Source organism: Pelodiscus sinensis, chromosome 1 (genome assembly GCF_049634645.1).
Source record: "Pelodiscus sinensis isolate JC-2024 chromosome 1, ASM4963464v1, whole genome shotgun sequence".
Classification (NCBI taxonomy): domain Eukaryota; kingdom Metazoa; phylum Chordata; order Testudines; family Trionychidae; genus Pelodiscus; species Pelodiscus sinensis.
Genome location: NC_134711.1, coordinates 323,304,104 through 323,321,691, shown reverse-complemented (window position 1 = coordinate 323,321,691; position 17,588 = coordinate 323,304,104). Strand labels below are relative to the sequence as shown.

Genomic DNA, 17,588 nt, shown 5'->3' with positions numbered 1-17,588 from the left:
GACAACCACTAAACCAGCAGTGGCCATCAAAGTGGATTAAACCTCAGAACAAACATCAGCTGGCAAAAGGCCACGCATTTTATATCCTGAGGCTGCAACGGGAATGCTGCATGTCAGCACAAGGCACGCTGCATTGGGACTTTGCAAATCTCTCTGGTAGAGCCAAGCTGTAGACACTCCACTCTGAAAATCCTATAAAAGAATCCCAGTTACAAAGGCAGGAGTATTCAAGTCTGCTGCAGAATAATCCACACAGTGGGGAAGCGTTGTCTTGAGAAATTATTTGAACAGGTTGTTATTGTGCAATCTCCGTCTTCTCCGTTTATGTAACATGCCACAATTTCAAGTGTCAGCACAAAAATCTCTCTTCTGCCTTGCATGCAACCTCTTCATTTCCTTCCCTCTGCTATTTTTGATTGTGTATCTTTGGATATGAATGGTGTATCAACTCCATGAGCTTCTGGGGACTGAATTTGTATGACAGACATAAAAACAAAACTGCAGTGTGTTGAGCGGCCTAAGCAAGTGCGGGTATCACTGCCTTCTGCTACATGCAATCAATATTGTCCTATACTATATACATCCCTGTCAGGGATGATCTACATGGTGCTTGTCCTATTGTGCGGGCAAAGGGGCTGGACTTGATGACCTCTTGAGGTCCCTTCTAGTTCTACTGTTCTATGATTCTAAACCATAGGTGGTTCTCCTGTAGCCCACATAATCGTATTTGCATCAGGAGTTTTATTCCCTAGGGTACGTCTACACTACATGCCTCTGTCGGCAGAGGCATGTAGATTTGTTTGTTCAGCAAAGGTAAATGAAGCCGCGATTTAAATGATCGCGGCTTCATTTACATTTACATGGCTGCCACGCTGAGCCGACAAACAGCTGATCAGCTGTTTGTCAGCTCGCCGCTAGTCTGGACGTTCCCCCTGTCAACATCAAAGCCCTTTGTCGGCAGCCCCTTTAAACCTCATTCCACGAAGAATAACGGGGCTGCCGACAAAGGGCTTTGATGTCGACAGGGGGAACGTCCAGACTAGCGGCGAGCCGACAAACAGCTGATCAGCTATTTGTCGGCTCAGCGCGGCAGCCATGTAAATGTAAATGAAGCCGCGATCATTTAAATCGCGGCTTCATTTGCCTTTGCTGATCTGTCTAATCTACATGCCTCTGCCAACAGAGGCATGTAGTCTAGACACAGCCTTAGAGTCCCCATGAAGAGATGAGTATCTAAAGTGTATAGTGACAACCACAGAATACCTTGAAAGTGAACTGTCAGTGCACTTTACTGTGGCTATGTTGCTCTGATCCATACTGCCTGAGGAAACCAGTGCTTAGGATATTACTGTATATTGCATTCTCCTGAATCATAGAATCTTAGAATCATAGGACTGGAAGGGACCTCGAGAGGTCATCGAGTCCAGCCCCCCGCCCTCAAGGCAGGACCAAGCTCTGTCTACACCATCCCTGACAGATGTCTATCTAACCTGTTCTTAAATATCTCCAGAGAGGGAGATTCCACCACCTCCCTTGGCAATTTATTCCAATATTTGACCACCCTGACAGTTAGGAATTTTTTCCTAATGTCCAATCTAAACCTCCCTTGCTGCACTTTAAGCCCATTACTCCTTGTCCTGTCCTCAGAAACCAAGAGGAACAAATTTTCTCCTTCCTCCTTGTGACACCCTTTTAGATATTTGAAAACCGCTATCATGTCCCCCCTTAATCTTCTTTTTTCCAAACTAAACAAGCCCAGTTCATGAAGCCTGGCTTCATAGGTCATGTTCTCTAGACCTTTAATCATTCTTGTCGCTCTTCTCTGTACCCTTTCCAATTTCTCCACATCTTTCTTGAAATGTGGCGCCCAGAACTGGACACAGTACTCCAGCTGAGGCCTAACTAGTGCAGAGTAGAGCAGCAGAATGACTTCACGAGTTTTGCTTACAACACACCTGTTGATACAACCTAGAATCATATTTGCTTTTTTTGCAGCAGTGTCACACTGTTGACTCATATTCAACTTGTGGTCCACTATGACCCCTAGATCCCTTTCCTCCATGCTCCTTCCTAGACAGTCGCTTCCCATCTTGTATGTATGGAACTGATTGTTCCTTCCTCAGTGGAGCACTTTGCATTTCTCTTTATTAAACTTCATCCTGTTTACCTCTGACCATTTCTCTAACTTGCTAAGGTTATTTTGAATTATGTCCCTATCCTCCAAAGAAGTTGCAACCCCACCCAGTTTGGTATCATCTGCAAACTTAATAAGCGTACTCTCTATCCCAATATCTACATCATTGATGAAGATATTGAACAGTACGGGTCCCAAAACAGACCCTTGAGGAACTCCACTTGTTATTCCTTTCCAGCAGGATTTAGCACTGTTAACAACAACTCTCTGACTACGGTTATCCAGCCAATTATGCACCCTCCTTATCGTGGCCCTATCTAAGTTATATTTGCCTAGTTTATCAATAAGAATATCATGCGAAGAAGAAGAGGAAGTGAATGCTGGTCTCTATACTAGGTACTAGTTACAAAACCTAAGCTATTTCCTCTTCTACGAGTTTCTTTACATGGATAGCTGGCCAGTCTGGCCCCTACTGGTGTACACTAAAAAGTTGCTAGTAACCCTTAATGTAGTACTATTTGAAAGCAGGGTTCACATGAGCCCATTACCCTGTAACACTAGTGCTTGTGAGAATTTACACACCTCTAGTGGAGGTGCCCTTTGTCCATGGCACTGGGTGCAATGTATCCAAGTCTGCTGAGGGAGTTGGCTGATGTGATTTCAGAGCCTTTGGCCATTATTGTAGAAAACTCATGGGTTGTGTCTAGACTGCATCCCTTTTCCGTAAAAGGGATGCAGATTAGACACATCGCAATTGCAAATGAAGCAGGGATTTAAATCTCCCCCGCTTCATTTGCATGAGCATGGCTGCCGCTTTTTTCTGGCTCGGGGCTTTGCCGGAAAAAAGCGCTAGTCTAGACTGGGATCTTTCAGAAAATAAAGCCTTTTCTGAAAGATCCCTTAGCGGCAGCCATGTTCAAGCAAATGAAGCGGGAGAGATTTAAATCCCCGCTTCATTTGCAATTGCGATGTGTCTAATCTGCATCCCTTTTATGGAAAAGGGATGCTGTCTAGACACAGCCATGGTGATCAGGAGTTGCCCCAGATGACTGGAGAAAGACAAATGCAGTGCCCATCTTTAAAAATAGGAAAAAAGAAACTCTGGGGTGCTACAGTCTGGCCAGCCTCATCTCAGTTCCCAGAGAAATCATGGAGGGGATCCTCAAGGAATCCATTCTGAAGCATTTGGAAGAGAGGAAGGGGATCAGGAACAGTCAGCATGGATTCACCAAAATTAAGTCATGCCGGACCAACCTGATGGCTTCTATGATGAGATAGCTGGCTCTGTAGATAGGGGGGAGGTGACAGATATACCTTGACTTTAGCTTTAGCAAAGTTTTTGATACGGTTTCACACAGTATTCTTGCCAGCAAGTTAAAGAAGTACAGCTTGGGTGAATGGATTACAAGATGGATAGAAAGCTGGCTAGATCGTTGGACTCAATGGCTAGTGATCAATGGCAGCCTTCATCTACCTGAAGGGACACAGAGTCGATGTCAATGTAGTTAGGTCAATGCAGTGGCAGTGTAGACACTGTTGCTTACATTGACTGTTGCTGGCTTTCAGAAGCTGTCCCACTATGCACCACACTGACAGTTCAAGTGGTGCAAACACTCCTGGTGAGGATGCAATCCATGGACACCAGGAGCAAAGTGCAGTAAGAACAAGTGATGTCATTACTGCAGTAGGTTGAGTTAACTGTGTAGTGTAGATGTGCCCTAACTTAATATTGTGTTTGAAAACTAGTGATTTACATTGATTTGGACATAAATATATGTTTCTAGTATAATATAGTGACACTCAGTCAATGGCTTTTGCCACATATTTCCTTCTCTTCTTGGGGTTAGGAACTGTGTGGTACTTTAATCTCAACACAAAGAAATAATTGCACAGCCAATCAGCTGCTAGGATTAGAAGTAAGGAAAAGTTTGGCAGGGCAGGCAGACCTAATAGGCACAGTGGGTAGCAGATGGGAGGGCACCCTGGGAAGATATGTGTATATTTTTGATATATAATTGCCTTAAACACAACCAAATCATTTTAAATTGGCATTACTGTTGCATTCAAATCACATCAGGCTCTGACCTAGTTAAATCTCCCTAACTAACCTAGTATGAGCCAATAGTATTTGGACAGGAGACCACCAAAGAAAATCAAAAGGTGCTGAAGGTGTATGATGGCACATAAAAATGAAGGTCAATTGTTAAATGTGAAATGGGTTCTAAATTGCCTGACCCCAGAGTATTATTTTAGGCCCATATTTATTGACAACACAAGTCAACAGCAGTGAACACTTTCCTCTTTCTTTTAGATAAGTTATTTCCCACAAGGGTTTACAAATAATAAAAAAGTTGAGGTGCTAGCCTTTGGATATTTGTTTAAATCAATTTTCTTTCTTATTGCAAGAGGATGTCATGCATTGCATGTCTTCTATATTGGTATTGGCAGCTTATCCTCATCATTGAAAATTTTCCACTCTCAACATTCAATTTAATACACAAATTAAATGTAATACACAAATTTAAATATTCCATATTTATAGCAAGCAAATTGTAGATTATCTGGAAATTTAGTAAAAGAAAGCAAAGCTAAGTAGATATTTGAAGATGCGTGTGTCCCTTGCTGAATTTAATTTGCTCCATTCATTTCTCCATTTATCCAGGCTCCACTAAACTCAAGGACTAACAGAAGGGTTTCCTTTTTCCAGTTCTTAGCTAATAAGAGCCATGCTGCTACTAATAAAAGTACTGTATTATTAAAGATTTATGTTCTTGAAAGGCCACACCATTAATTGGGAGACCTGAACACATTTCTAATCAGTCTTTCACTGTTATTGTATGATTGATATTAATGATTATGGTGCTTTTGGATCAAGACTTGTATATTAGAAGATAGAGATGGAAAAAACCCAGGTAATTTATCATACTACCACTGGAGAATTGTTCCCAACGGTACCTTTGTTGTGTGGTTCTTCAGGGTGAGCTTCAAGGATTCCTCCCAAGTGCAACATTTCAGAGCGTTAGGCAAGGAAAACATTCAAATCCCTGGTAGTCAGACTTTACATCACTAAGATTTTGCAATTTAACAATAACTGGAGCAGACTGGCCTTGTGTGAAATCTTCGGTCGAATTCTAGGCTCAGTGCCTTGCCCACCTCAAAAGGTTTGGAGTACTGTTCCCAAGCAACACGTGCATTGTATACTCAAGGATCTTCTTGGCCACACTTGTGAGGGAACCACATTCAGCTCTCCCCGGCTAAAAGAACGTGTTACTGAGGCTCAGGGCTCCTGAGGATAGAGAAATAAAGAGGAGAAAATAGCACCTGGGAGAAGTCCTCATCCCCAAAGCTAATGGGATAAATTCTCAACTGGTGTCCATTGCTGTGATTATAGTTTTCAGCTGCTACCTCAGTGCCACTAAAATCCTAAAACTAGTGAGAGAAGTCCATGTGCATAATATGCTGTTGGCAGAGGAGGATGAGCAAACCTTCAGTGTCTTGACTAGCAGTTGGACTGTTCCCACATCTCCCCATGGCTTGGCTCACTTCAACACTGCACCTTCTAGGAAGCATACAGACTGGGTGCTTGTCTCAGTGCTTTATATCTACGACTCTTAAACCTTAAACAAATGGGACCTTTGCCGGAGCCCACTGCAGTGTCAATATTGGTATGAAGCTTTGACTGCGATTGTGTGCACTGAAATCTGGCTGCCCTTGCATCTGATTGTACTCTCTTAACCCGAGTCAGATGTGGAAAGTCCCGGCAAGTTTTATGGGAGCAGCACTTTTCCTTTGAGAGCTTAAAAATGTACTTCAAGCATATAAGTAAACAGTTTTCTGCTTCGCTAGGAGCAATGCTGCATTACAAAGATCTTTGTACCACGGTCAATGATGCTATATAAAATTATTGATTGGCCACCTTTGCCTGCAGCCCTTGAAATACTGCCCAGGGCTGCAGTTTTTCCATTGATTTTCTCTTTGTAGAAAATCAGTAGGGAAATGAAATAGTGTCTGATCTTATTTGGGGAAGGGGGCAGAGAGGAGGAGGAGGACAATGACCCATATCGAAAGCTTCACGATTACAGCTGGGAGTAGAACACGCAATGCTGGAAATAGCTGCTAGAATAAGATAATAATTCTGTGGACAGGAGATGTGTATAATGATTAAAACTGAAACCCTTCAATACCAGCCAAGAAAGATCATGCAGTTGTTAAGCCTTTGGGAAATAATGTTAACACTTTCCATTGATTTGTAGTCTTATTGCGATGTGTCAGCTGTGTAGCTAGGGCTCATCTAATCCATTGCAGAGATGCAGCCTCCTTGGGCGGGCCACTGGAGCTGGATAACAGCAAAAATTTACACTTCACAACAAGTTAGGACAGGAAGAGAAGAGTAAGGCTAGGTTTACACTAGAAAGCTTAGAGCAGTGGAGCTGCGTTAGTGCAACTGGTCCTGTAAGATCTCTTGGGTAGACACCCTGGGCACATCTGCACAGCAGGGCAGAAGTCGAATTAAGCTACGCAATTTGAGCTATGTCAAGCGTAGCTTAAGTTGAAATAGCTTAACTCGGCTTTTGACACTGTCTACACAGCAGGAAGTCGAAGGAAGGATACTCTTCCTTCGACTTCCCTTACTCCTTGTGAAATGAGTGACACAGGAGTCAGATTAAGAAGTCCTCTAGCTCGGCATTATTTCAAAACAATGGCTTGCAGTGTAGAAACACTCTTTGTTATTTTGGAATAATGTCAGTTATTCCAAAATAATGCTGCTGTGTAGATGTACCCTCTATGCTCATGGGCAAGAGCTCTCCTATTGACATAATTAATCCACCTCCAACGAGTGGGAATAGTGATGTCGGCAACAGAAGTTCTACCGATGCAGCTTTGTGCACATCGGCATGTAGGCTGGCACTTGGGTGTGTGTGTGTGTGTGTAATATTCACACCATTCAGAGACATATGTTCACCAATATAAGGGATTGTGCAGACATAGCCTAATTCTATTGTGTATTAAAATTAAAATCGAGGGGATGATTTTAGTGAAGCAGAACACTCTCCCAACTATGCTTGTAAAAAGTGCTCTACTATCTTGAACAACAGTGAGTGATCAGGACCCCAATGTGACTTCTCATGGGAAAGACAGAACCCCTGCAAATACAGTGCCTATTGATACCATAGGAAAACAGTTCAGAATTAAGAAGGCCACATACCGAATTACCAAAACCATGTGCTGCAGCACCTGCAGGTTGCTCAGAGTTCTCCCATCTTGTACGGACCCAGCTCAATGCCAGCTGGTGCACTGCCATGGGATCTCCACCCAAAGTAGAACCGTTACAGATAATCCATGTTTTATAATGGTTATAAAACAAAGGCTGAAAACTGTTGCACTACTATAGTCAGCATCTCAGAAGGAGAAAGGGAAAGCACTCCTAGTCTGAGCTTTTTCTTGTCTTACGCAGCTATTGTAGCACTTTTGGGCCACTGAAAAATAGCACCCACTTCATAAAAACACACCCATCTGCAGCACAATGAGCCCCAGGTATAGACTAAAGTGCAGAAAGGGGAAAAAACATGTAATTAGTCGTCATCTGAATAGGGCTACTAGGGAAACTCTTGAGCCCATTGTAAAAATTCTACTATGAAACTCTTGGGAGGGCTGGGGAAGTTTTCCTGTTTCTAACAGATCTCATCTACCCCTGTCTGGAAAATACTGCTGAATCGTCTCGATCAGAGACTATAAAGGGTTTGTCTTTTTAGTGCACCAGGTGTCAGGTATGTTCAACAGAATCTGCCAGGGAAGGATTCCCCCAATAGTCTCCTATATTAACAGCCCTGATCAGGCTAAGCTAATTAAACAGTGTACAAACATGTCCAAGTGTAGAAACATACCTAATTACTCCCTTTAAGCTGATGAAGGCAGGTGAGCTTTTCACAGGGAATGGCAAAGCTTACTTGCTGAGTGTTTGTAAATCACATTAGGATCCTCATAAAGAATCCTCCATACAACACTGTAACTGCAAAGCCTCTTCATTTGGAATGTGATCTTTGACCTCTCCCCCAGAACCCTGAGTGCAAATCTGAATTGTATTGATGCAGAGTGCATAAGAACCACTTCTTACACAGACAGGGCTATTTCCAGTGAGCTACTGGATCCTGCAAAAGACCTTGCAGAATTGTATTGTCATGGGAGTACCCTACAGCATGGGTAACTCTGTTTGGCATTGAAACCTTTGATGGTCCTAGTGGGCATTCCTGGAAATGACAAAAGAGTCTTTGGCTCCTCTGGGTTTATAACAGATCCTGGTCCAGTATATAACACTGAATTAATGGCTGTGTCCAACATGCAGTTTTACAGTAGAGTCAAACTAATTTCTATGCAGTGGAGACTGGCTTGGTGAATTGTGAGCATTCAGTTGGACTGTCCCAGAGAGGAGATTAGATAGGTCAGACTGTATATTTTAGAAGCGCTGTTATTTTGGTCTTCTTAGCATATGCACAGTGTGCTTTAGATGGCATGTGACTAGCACTCATCAGGGAATTTGGTAAGCTGGTTGGATCTTTAGCTTCCCCGGGCCAGGTTAGGTACTGACTGAGAGTGCAGCTTGAATGCTGATCCAAGCTCCCCCATCCAGGTATTTTGTTTATTACCTATGATGAGGTGCCTCTATAGTCCAGAGCTTGCTCTAGAATGCAAGCATGTAGTAAAGCAATAAACAACACCCTACGTTTGAAATTCGTCCCAGTGTTTCTTCCAATGAAAGAACGTGGCATAGTGGGCCCAATCCATCCCTGTGCAATTTACACCTAGCTCTTATATAATGCTTTTGATCTGGGGATCTCCAAGCATTTACACAGAAGGTGAGTACCATTACCCTCACTTTACACTGGAGAAACTGAGGCACAGAAACTCAGGGATTTGCCCAGGATCACTGAGGAGGGCAGTGGCAGAACCAGGAAGAGAGCCTAGAGCTCCTAGTCTAGTATTGTATCCATTGTGCTGCAGCGGAAATGAATTAGGCCCAACGTTTGTTGGCTTTCACATTTCAATTAAAGGAAACTATTCCACTTCTTAACTGGTGTGTTTATTTTACATCTCCTCCCTTAGTGGCAAGAGGGACAGTACAGCCGTGTGGGGAGGGGAAACACATTGCTGTGCAGTTGGGGGTCAGGAACACAGTTCTGGGAACACAGGCCTCCACTGGGATAGAGGGAACTGCAGGTTGCTGACCCCTCCAGCTCTGACCCAGAAAAGCAGCTAAAGAGGCACCGAGTCCCATCCAGAGAAAGAAAAAAAGGACCCCCCCTACTTTTCTTTCCCTCCCCTCTTCTCCATTATTCAAACTTTGGAAAGGGTCGCCTGGACACATGATTCCACCCTTCATCATCTCTTTCCTTCAGTCTCTTTTTTGTTCCCTTTCCCCTATCAACAAGAGCTGCCTCTATTTCAGGAAAGAAGAAATTCCCTCTTGCCTCACCTGGAAACCCCATTAACATAAATTGATGCTTTTGTACATTCAGATCTATTTGTAAGGAGAAGGGGTACAAAATGAAGGACAATGCTTTTGTACAGAAAGCCCACCCACCCCCACAGAGGGGTTATGATAAACTGGTGGAGTGTTTTAGGCTTATATACACAGTTCTGGTGTGACAAAAATCTCAGAGGGGTTACCGTGTTAGTCTGTAACTTTAAAAATAACGATCGGTCATGCAGCACCTTAGCCCTGGTCTACATTAGGCAGTTATTTTGAAATAACTCCCATTATTTCCAAATAACAAGTGGAACGTCCACACTACTTCAAAATAATGGGCTGGTTATTTTGAAATAACTCCTGCTTTTCACAAGGAATAACACTAATTTTGAAAAAAGAACGTAAGAACATCCACACTGGGTCAGATCAAAGCTCCATCTAGCCCAGTTATCATGTCTGCCAACAGTGACCAATGCCAGATGCCCCAAAGGGAGGGAACACAACAGGTAATCCTCACCTGATCCCTTTCCTGTCACCCATTTCCAGACAAACAGAAGCTGAAAAGTCCACATTTTTTTAAATCTCTCCTCATATGGGACCCATTCCAAACCCCTTATCATTTTGTTGCCTTTTTCTGAACCTTTGCCAATACCAATATATCCTTTTTGAGATGAGGCGACCACATCTGTACACAGTATTCAACACGTGTGCGTACTATGGTTTTATATAGAGGCATTAAGATATTTTCTGTCTAATTCTCAGTCCCTTTTTAAATTCTATTTGCTTTTTGACTGCTGTTGCACACGAAGTGGATGTTTTCAAAGAACTATCCACAATGCCTTCGAGATCTCTCTCTTGAGTAGTGGTAGCTAAATTAGTCCCCATCATATTGTATGTATAGGTGGGATTTTTTTTCCCCAATGTGCATTACTTTACATTTATCAACATTACATTTCATTTGCCATTTTGTTGCACAATCACCTAGTCTGGTGAAATCTTTTTGAAGCTCTTCACAGTCTGCTTTGGTCTTAACTATCTTGAGCAGTTTGGTATCATCTGCAAATTTTGCATGGAGGTGCTGCATGGGGAGCGTGGGGCCCAAACGGCTGCTTGTGCTGCTTGCTCCCGTGTGGCAGCCCAGCTGAGTGGCACAGGAGTCAGCCGAGCACCACGGCGGGAGTCAACAGCGCTGCCCAGAGGGAACAGCCAGGGGGCAGAGCCTGGACGAGTGTGTGTCTCTGACATCAGGAAAGGGCACTAGATTCAAAAGGAGGAAAGGGGAGTGGACGCGGAGGAGACAAAAAGGAGAACGGAGGAGGTGGAGAGGAGGTGAAGGACAGCGAAAGAGAGAGTGAGAGAGACGCAGCAGGAGGAGGAGAAGAGAAACACAGAGTGAGAGGCGGGAGGGGGAGAAAAGAAAAAGAGAGAGACGGAGAGAGAGGCAGGAGGCGGACGAGAGCTGAGAGAGAGAGAGAGAGGGCGAGGCAGTAGGAGGAGAAGAGAGAGAGAGAGATGGAGCGAGAGACCAGAGACTCAGGAGAGAAGACCGACGCGGAGGAGAGAATCTGAAAATCCTGTGTTATGGCGGGCTAATTGGCTAGTTTTGAAATAACTACTCTCCAGAGTCACTCAGAGTAATTACTCTCCAGTGTTTCTTGGGGCTCTAAGTTGAGGTAGCACATCCACATTAAGGGTGCCTGCCTCAGACTATTTTCAAGGCTTCTCTGTACTGTGCACATGCTATTTTGAAATTATTATTTTGGGAGTTATTATTTTTCAGAAAGATATTTCGAAATAATTACCTAGTATAAACATGCCCCTCGAGATTAACCAAAATATATAGAATCATGACCTTTTGTGGGCAAAACCCACTTCATCAGATGTGTTGGTGTGGAAAAAACAGAAACCAAGAGATAAATATCGCAGCAGAAGAAGTAGAAGTTCTGGTGTAGATAGCCTGGGTTAATTTTTGAAGAAGTGAAGATCTAATGATGCTGTGTCTGATGTTTCCATAGCCTGGTTAAAGCTTTCTCCTATTTTATTATATCTATCTACCTATCTAATCTCATCTATGAAATTATTTAAGTTGGTTACTAGCCTTGCCTGGTTGACACAAATATTCTTTCTGATCAATTTCATTCATTGGGTATTCTCTTCATTCTTAAAAGGAGATCCTGGTTAAAAATAATATTAAAATCTACAGACTAACTTCTTTACTCTTTATTAACTGTCAGAGCATTTACATTAACAGAATTCTAAAATATCTAATTAATGTTTCACTGCTTCCACTGTTTGTCTACTTTCATATTTTGAGTCATGCACTAGTTCACTGATACAATGTTGATTTGCAAGCATTGCAAAGAAATTTATCATCCAAATAAAAAACACCACCACTATATTGTAACAAACACACCAGAGTGTATGAATCAGTGCCCTTGGCTGGATGGAACCAGAACTGCTTAACTGAGCCAATATAAATTCTCCTTTAAATCAAGTGATAATAGACTTTGCGGGAGGTGGAGCTCTATCCTTTGTCCAAGACTCCCATGGATTTCTTTGAATATTTTATGCCTGTTTTTCATACTATAATGAAAATACATCTCTGTAGTCCTCCTATAGAGGACTAAGGAGAATTTTTACACAGGGAGCCTAAAGGGCTTAGCAGTCAATTTCCCAGTAAACATGCACAGCCCTGAACATTGCACCATAAAAATATTTGTGCTGGACCCTTATTTCTCCCCATTCCCATATATTTTGACACCCATCCTGTCCCAAAACTAAGGGACAGTCCTATCACACTAAAACAAACATACAACAACAACTCCACACCACAACAAAACACATGAAGGTAGAGGACCAAAGAAGCTTCTCTAAATTAAAGCTTCTAAATTCAATCTTGGGTGCTTTAATTTATTACTGTTGAAACTTTTTAATCCCATGCTATTGTTTGGTATGGCACGACCTGTTCTTTTAGAACAGGGCTGAGAGCAGCAAGGCCAGTATAGAACATGTAGATACATGTAATACAGTTCATGTTCTCAGATTTATATCTGCTCTGAAATACCTTTCAGAGTTGTACAAACATTACCATTAAACCAATCTTTGAGTTGACTTGAGATTGTCAATCTTTACAATAAACAGTAAAACTAGTCATTGGATGCAGATTGCATTAGCTGCTCAATTTTCTATCATGAGAGGAAAATAAAATTATACAAAAATGAAACAATTTAAAGGATCGCCTTCTCTCTTTACACTAGAGTTTATGGCACCTAGTCCTCCAAATATGAAATGATGTCCAGGAATTTAGATTAAAAGGATTGGTTGATCCGAAGGAAAAAATAATGAAGAAATGCATAAGATTCATAGATTCTAACATCAGAAGGGACCATTGTATTAATCAAATCTGACCTCTTGCATAACACATGTAAAGCCAACAGACCATGGTCATGGTCAGGAGGGACTGAACCGGCAAACTTAGGGGTTAAATTTATGTGCTTCTACAGCAGAGGTGGGCAATAAAACAGTTACGGTTAACTAGAATTAGCCCCTGGCAGGCCACTGCTGCTATATTTACCTGTGCTTCCAGAGGTACCAGCAATCGCAGTTCCCATTGGCCATGGATCAGCATTCTCAGCCAATGGGAGCAGCAGGAAGCAGTGCAGACTGGGACACTGCTTTCTGCAGCTCCCATTGGCTGGGAATGGCAATCTGTGGCCAATGGGAGCTGCGATCACCCCATACCTGTGGAAGCACAGGTAAATAGAGAGGTGGAGACCCACCAAGGGCTAACCCTGGAGGACCACATCTGGCCTGTAGGCCAGTTGCCCACCTCAGTTCTACAGCATGAGCTTAAAGCCAACTGGCTGTCAGCTAACACTGTAGAGCAGATTGCACTTTCCCTTGTCAGTGATCTCAGTGCTTCTGGGTTACACATAAGGCATAGGAATTATTTTGGGGAAATTCTAGGGCAGTTCTTTTAGAAAACCATCCAATCTTGATTTTAAAATTGCCAGTGATACTGAATCCACAGTTCCCCTTGGCAAACTGTTCCGAAAGATAATTACTTTAATGGTTAAAATATACATCTTATTTCCAGTCTGAATTTGCTTAGCTTCAACTTACAGCCATTGGACTGTGTTATACCTTCTCTCTGCTAGATTTCAGAGGCCATTTTAAAATATTTGTTCCCCACATAGGTACGTATAGACTGTAATTAAGTTATCTTCACTTTTTTCAGCTAAATATTTGCAGGTCCTCCATTCTGTCACTGTAGGGCACGTTTTCTAATCCTGTAATCCTTCTTGGGGCTCTTTGGTGAACTCTTCACATTTAATAACAGCCTTCTTGAATTGTGAATGTCACGCCAAGAGGCAGAACTGAACCTGCGGCATGAGCCGCTACGACTTGAGCTAAAAGCAACCTGGTTCTCAGCAAAGGTTGTAGAGGAAACTCATTCTTTCTCTGCCTAAGTGCAATACATGGGACACAGAAGCACATGTGGTAGGTGTGTGGGCTGCATACATCCCATAGCTGAAGAAGCCCATCCCAAGATTCAGAGACATCTCAGTTGAAATCCTACACAAGCCCCCACTTGTAATGTCACGAAGTGGAAGTGAACCTGTGACCTCTGGAGCTTAGTGCATGAGCTTCTATAGCTTAAGCAAAAAAGCCAGTTGGCTCTCAGCTAAGGCTGTAGAGGAAACTTATTATTTCACTCTGTAAGTGGTCTAAGTGCCACTGCATGGGACAGTGACCCCCACTCAGCAGGGTGTGGGTTACATGAGCATCAGAACAAGACACAACAGTCCAGCAGCAGTTGCACTTGTACCAAACAAATAGGTAAACTAACTTCTCTTGCCTGTTTAAGGTTCCCCTGTTTAATGTGTCCCAAGATTGCATTAGCTCTTTTGGCCAGAATGGCACACAGAAATCTCGTGCTCAATTAATTATCCGCCACAGCCCCCAAAACTTTTTCAGAGCCACTGCTTCCCAAAAGAGTTGCCCATCCTACGAATATGGCCTACCAGCATTGTTCTGGATGTATACGTTAAAATTTAGCCACATTAAAACACCTGGTCTATGTCTACACTGGTGGGTTCTGGTGGTCCCTCAAAGTGTCCACACTGCCCACCCGCTCTTGCGCAAGAAGATTTACAGTACCGTGTCGGAAGACAGGGCTTCTTGTGCAAGAGCTATGCTCTTTTCTAACAAGTGTAAGCCCTCTTGCATGAGAGGGCACTGTGGACGTGAGGCAGGGGTTTCTTTCACAAGAAAGCCCTATGGCTAAAATGGCCATCAGAACTTTCTTGCACAAGAGAGCATTCACACTGCCATGGATGCTCTTGTGCAAAAGCACATGGCAGTTTGGACCTGTTCTTGTGCAAGAATTCTTGCACAAGAACCCACCAGTGTAGACATAGCCCTAATGTTTGCTTGCACCCTCTGAATTGGTGACCTGTCCTCTTCATTATTTACCACTCTCTCAATGTTTGTGTCAACTGCAACCTTTATCAGATGATTTTGTTTCCCTCCTAGTTTTGATAAAGCTGTGTATAGTGTAGGGCCGAGAACTGATTCTTGCTGGATGCCACAGACTGACCTACAAGAGGTTAATGTCTCTGAACATGACAATTTGCCAAACAGGAAGTCTGGATACTGAAAGCAGAACAAAGAAATTCGTCTTTCTGCACATCATGCAATTTGCAGATTGAGCCAAAAGGAAAATATGGAACACAGCACATCAGAGGAAGGCTGCGGTACAGTGGGAGAACTTCTATGGGTTTGTGTTACATAAGTTGCTTACATTAGTATTCAACTCCATTTTGCATAGCGCTTTCACACACCCTGTCCCCAGAGGTCTTTACAGGTTAAAATGCACTTTCAAGGCTAAAATAAAACATGAAAGCAGAGAGAGACGGGTTGGATTTGAAAATGCTGCAGACAGAAAGGAGAATGAGGCTCTTGCACCCGCACTGAGGAGTGTGTGTGTGAAGAGAAGAACTTGCTTTCCTTCACCCCACTTAAATCAGGAATAGGCATCGCTTCCTCTGAATCTGCAGCCACCTCGGGGGCTAAAGGAGAACCATTTCCTTCTCCACATCCTGCCCACCAACTCAAAGGAAAGTAATTCTGTGTCCATTCCTAATTAGTTTAGGGGAAAACATCTTCACGAGCATTCCAACTTGCTCAAGGGAAGGAATCCAATGTCCATTCACTCAGAAGCATCATCACAAACTGCTCAGGGAAAATACTTGATCCGAGGTAAGAGATCTGCACATGCACCACTATCTGCTTCAGACACCTCTCTCTGGCTTGTCGTAGCTCAGATCTTTTTGATTCTGTCCTCTCAGAGGAGAAACTGAAATAGACTGATACCCTCCACAAACACTTTAGCAGCAGCTATGTACTGAGTCACAGGTTTTCCCAGGTACCATAAAAAATGACAGAACCATCCTTGAAGCTGGAATATTTTGTGGAATGGATGGAGGTGTTTGGTCAATACTAAGATGCCATCCAAGGTGAGTGGTAAGATATGGAGGAAAACCCCGAGTGGTTGAAAAAAGGGAGCGATGAGGAGTGAAACTTGGATAGACTGGCAGGAGCAGTAGAGTTTGTAAAAATAAATGAGGGCAGAGTTAGGAAATCATTATATTATTCATATAATTGAGAGGTAGGAACTCCAGACCTTTGATTCTAGCTCTGCTTCTGAGTCACTGGGAGATCTGGAGCAAGTTATTTAAGCTCTCTTGAGTTTTAAAAATTTCCCCGACTCCAAAATGGGGACAAAAAGTCTTAACCTCTCCCTCCCTCTGTTGATTAGATTGTTCAAATTTTGTCTCATGCTTTGCAGGTGTAACACATTATGTAGTTAATAATAGATAACATTAACTTATAATGACCATGTTGTTATGTAAAAGCATTAGCAATGTGTTGAATAATTTCTTTTTTTTTTGCAGGCATCTAAAGTGTAACTGACAGAATGACAGCCACTGTGTCAGAAAAGAGCCCTGAGGATCAATCTAAAAGAATATGCTGCAAGAATCCATTTCTCAATATCAAGGTAAATACTCAAGCATGCTATAATTCCCTCCCCCACTCCCTCTCCAGGAGAGAAAAGGAAGTGTTTGGTTTCTGCAGAAGTCATCTCTGTTTATTTCTTTTTATTAAATGATTGTTAAAGCTCAGATGTGGTTCTCCCTACTTGCAGAAGTTCAACGAGACAAAAAGTACCTTTACTCTAAAAAGCGAAGCCTGCAAAAATAATGTTATAGAACAAGTTTTACTTACCATGGTTGCAGTATTTAAATTCCCACAATTAAATGCTTGGTGACCACAACTGGAGCCAGATTTTCAAAAGAATTTCGCTCCCATTTAGTCAGGGGGGCTGACAGACTCACTGGGCCCCTGGACAAGATGAGGGGAGGACAACCTCTTCCAGGAAAGATGCAAGGGGGCAGCTCCATGTCTCTGGAAAGGGTAAGGCCCCAGTCAGAAGGGCAGGCGAGGGCTACCCTGTTCCAGTCAGCCTTCAGTACTGCCTGGAGTATACCATGTTGGGCTCTGGTGGCGATTTAAAGGGTCTGGGGTTGAAGAGTGGCAGCTGGGAACTCTGGGCTCTTTTGAATCACCAGCTCCCCGTGCATTTGCCCCATTTACTTCCCCTGCCATCATGAGACCTGCATTTAGGCAACTATCTATAGGCCAGATTTTCAAAAGTGCTCAGCTCCCAAAATTCAGCTTCTTTTTCTTATCATATCACAAGAGTGAGCAAAGTATTATGAGCCATTTTCATTGAAAAGAGATAGCTTTGTGTTCGGAAAAGAAGGGAAGGACTCTGGGTTCCCTGCTCCATTTTCTGTCATCTGCCAAATCGCTGGGCAAGTTAGGGCAAGTCATTGAGACCCCAATTCTGCAGAGATTTATGTGTGCGCTTAACTGTAATGCGACTCAGTAGCCCTGCTGAACGCAGTGGAACTACTCATGCACTTA

The 17,588-nt window shown here is 42.9% G+C and overlaps 1 protein-coding gene across 4 annotated transcripts in view; it reads left to right on the top strand.

The window, feature by feature from the left end:
• The window catches only part of SLCO2B1 (solute carrier organic anion transporter family member 2B1), a 170,334-nt gene that overhangs the window by 55,661 nt on the left and 97,085 nt on the right, over nucleotides 1–17,588 (top strand). For 3 of the 4 annotated variants that reach the window (XM_025186940.2, XM_075919608.1, XM_006127506.4), the window contains exon 2: nucleotides 16,556–16,659. In XM_025186940.2, coding sequence (XP_025042725.1) covers nucleotides 16,579–16,659 — 81 coding nt within the window. In that variant the 5' untranslated portion in view covers nucleotides 16,556–16,578. Of the gene's footprint in view, nucleotides 1–15,447; nucleotides 15,861–16,555; nucleotides 16,660–17,588 lie in introns of those variants that run through there. The other variant, XM_006127507.4, reaches the window with a different exon arrangement.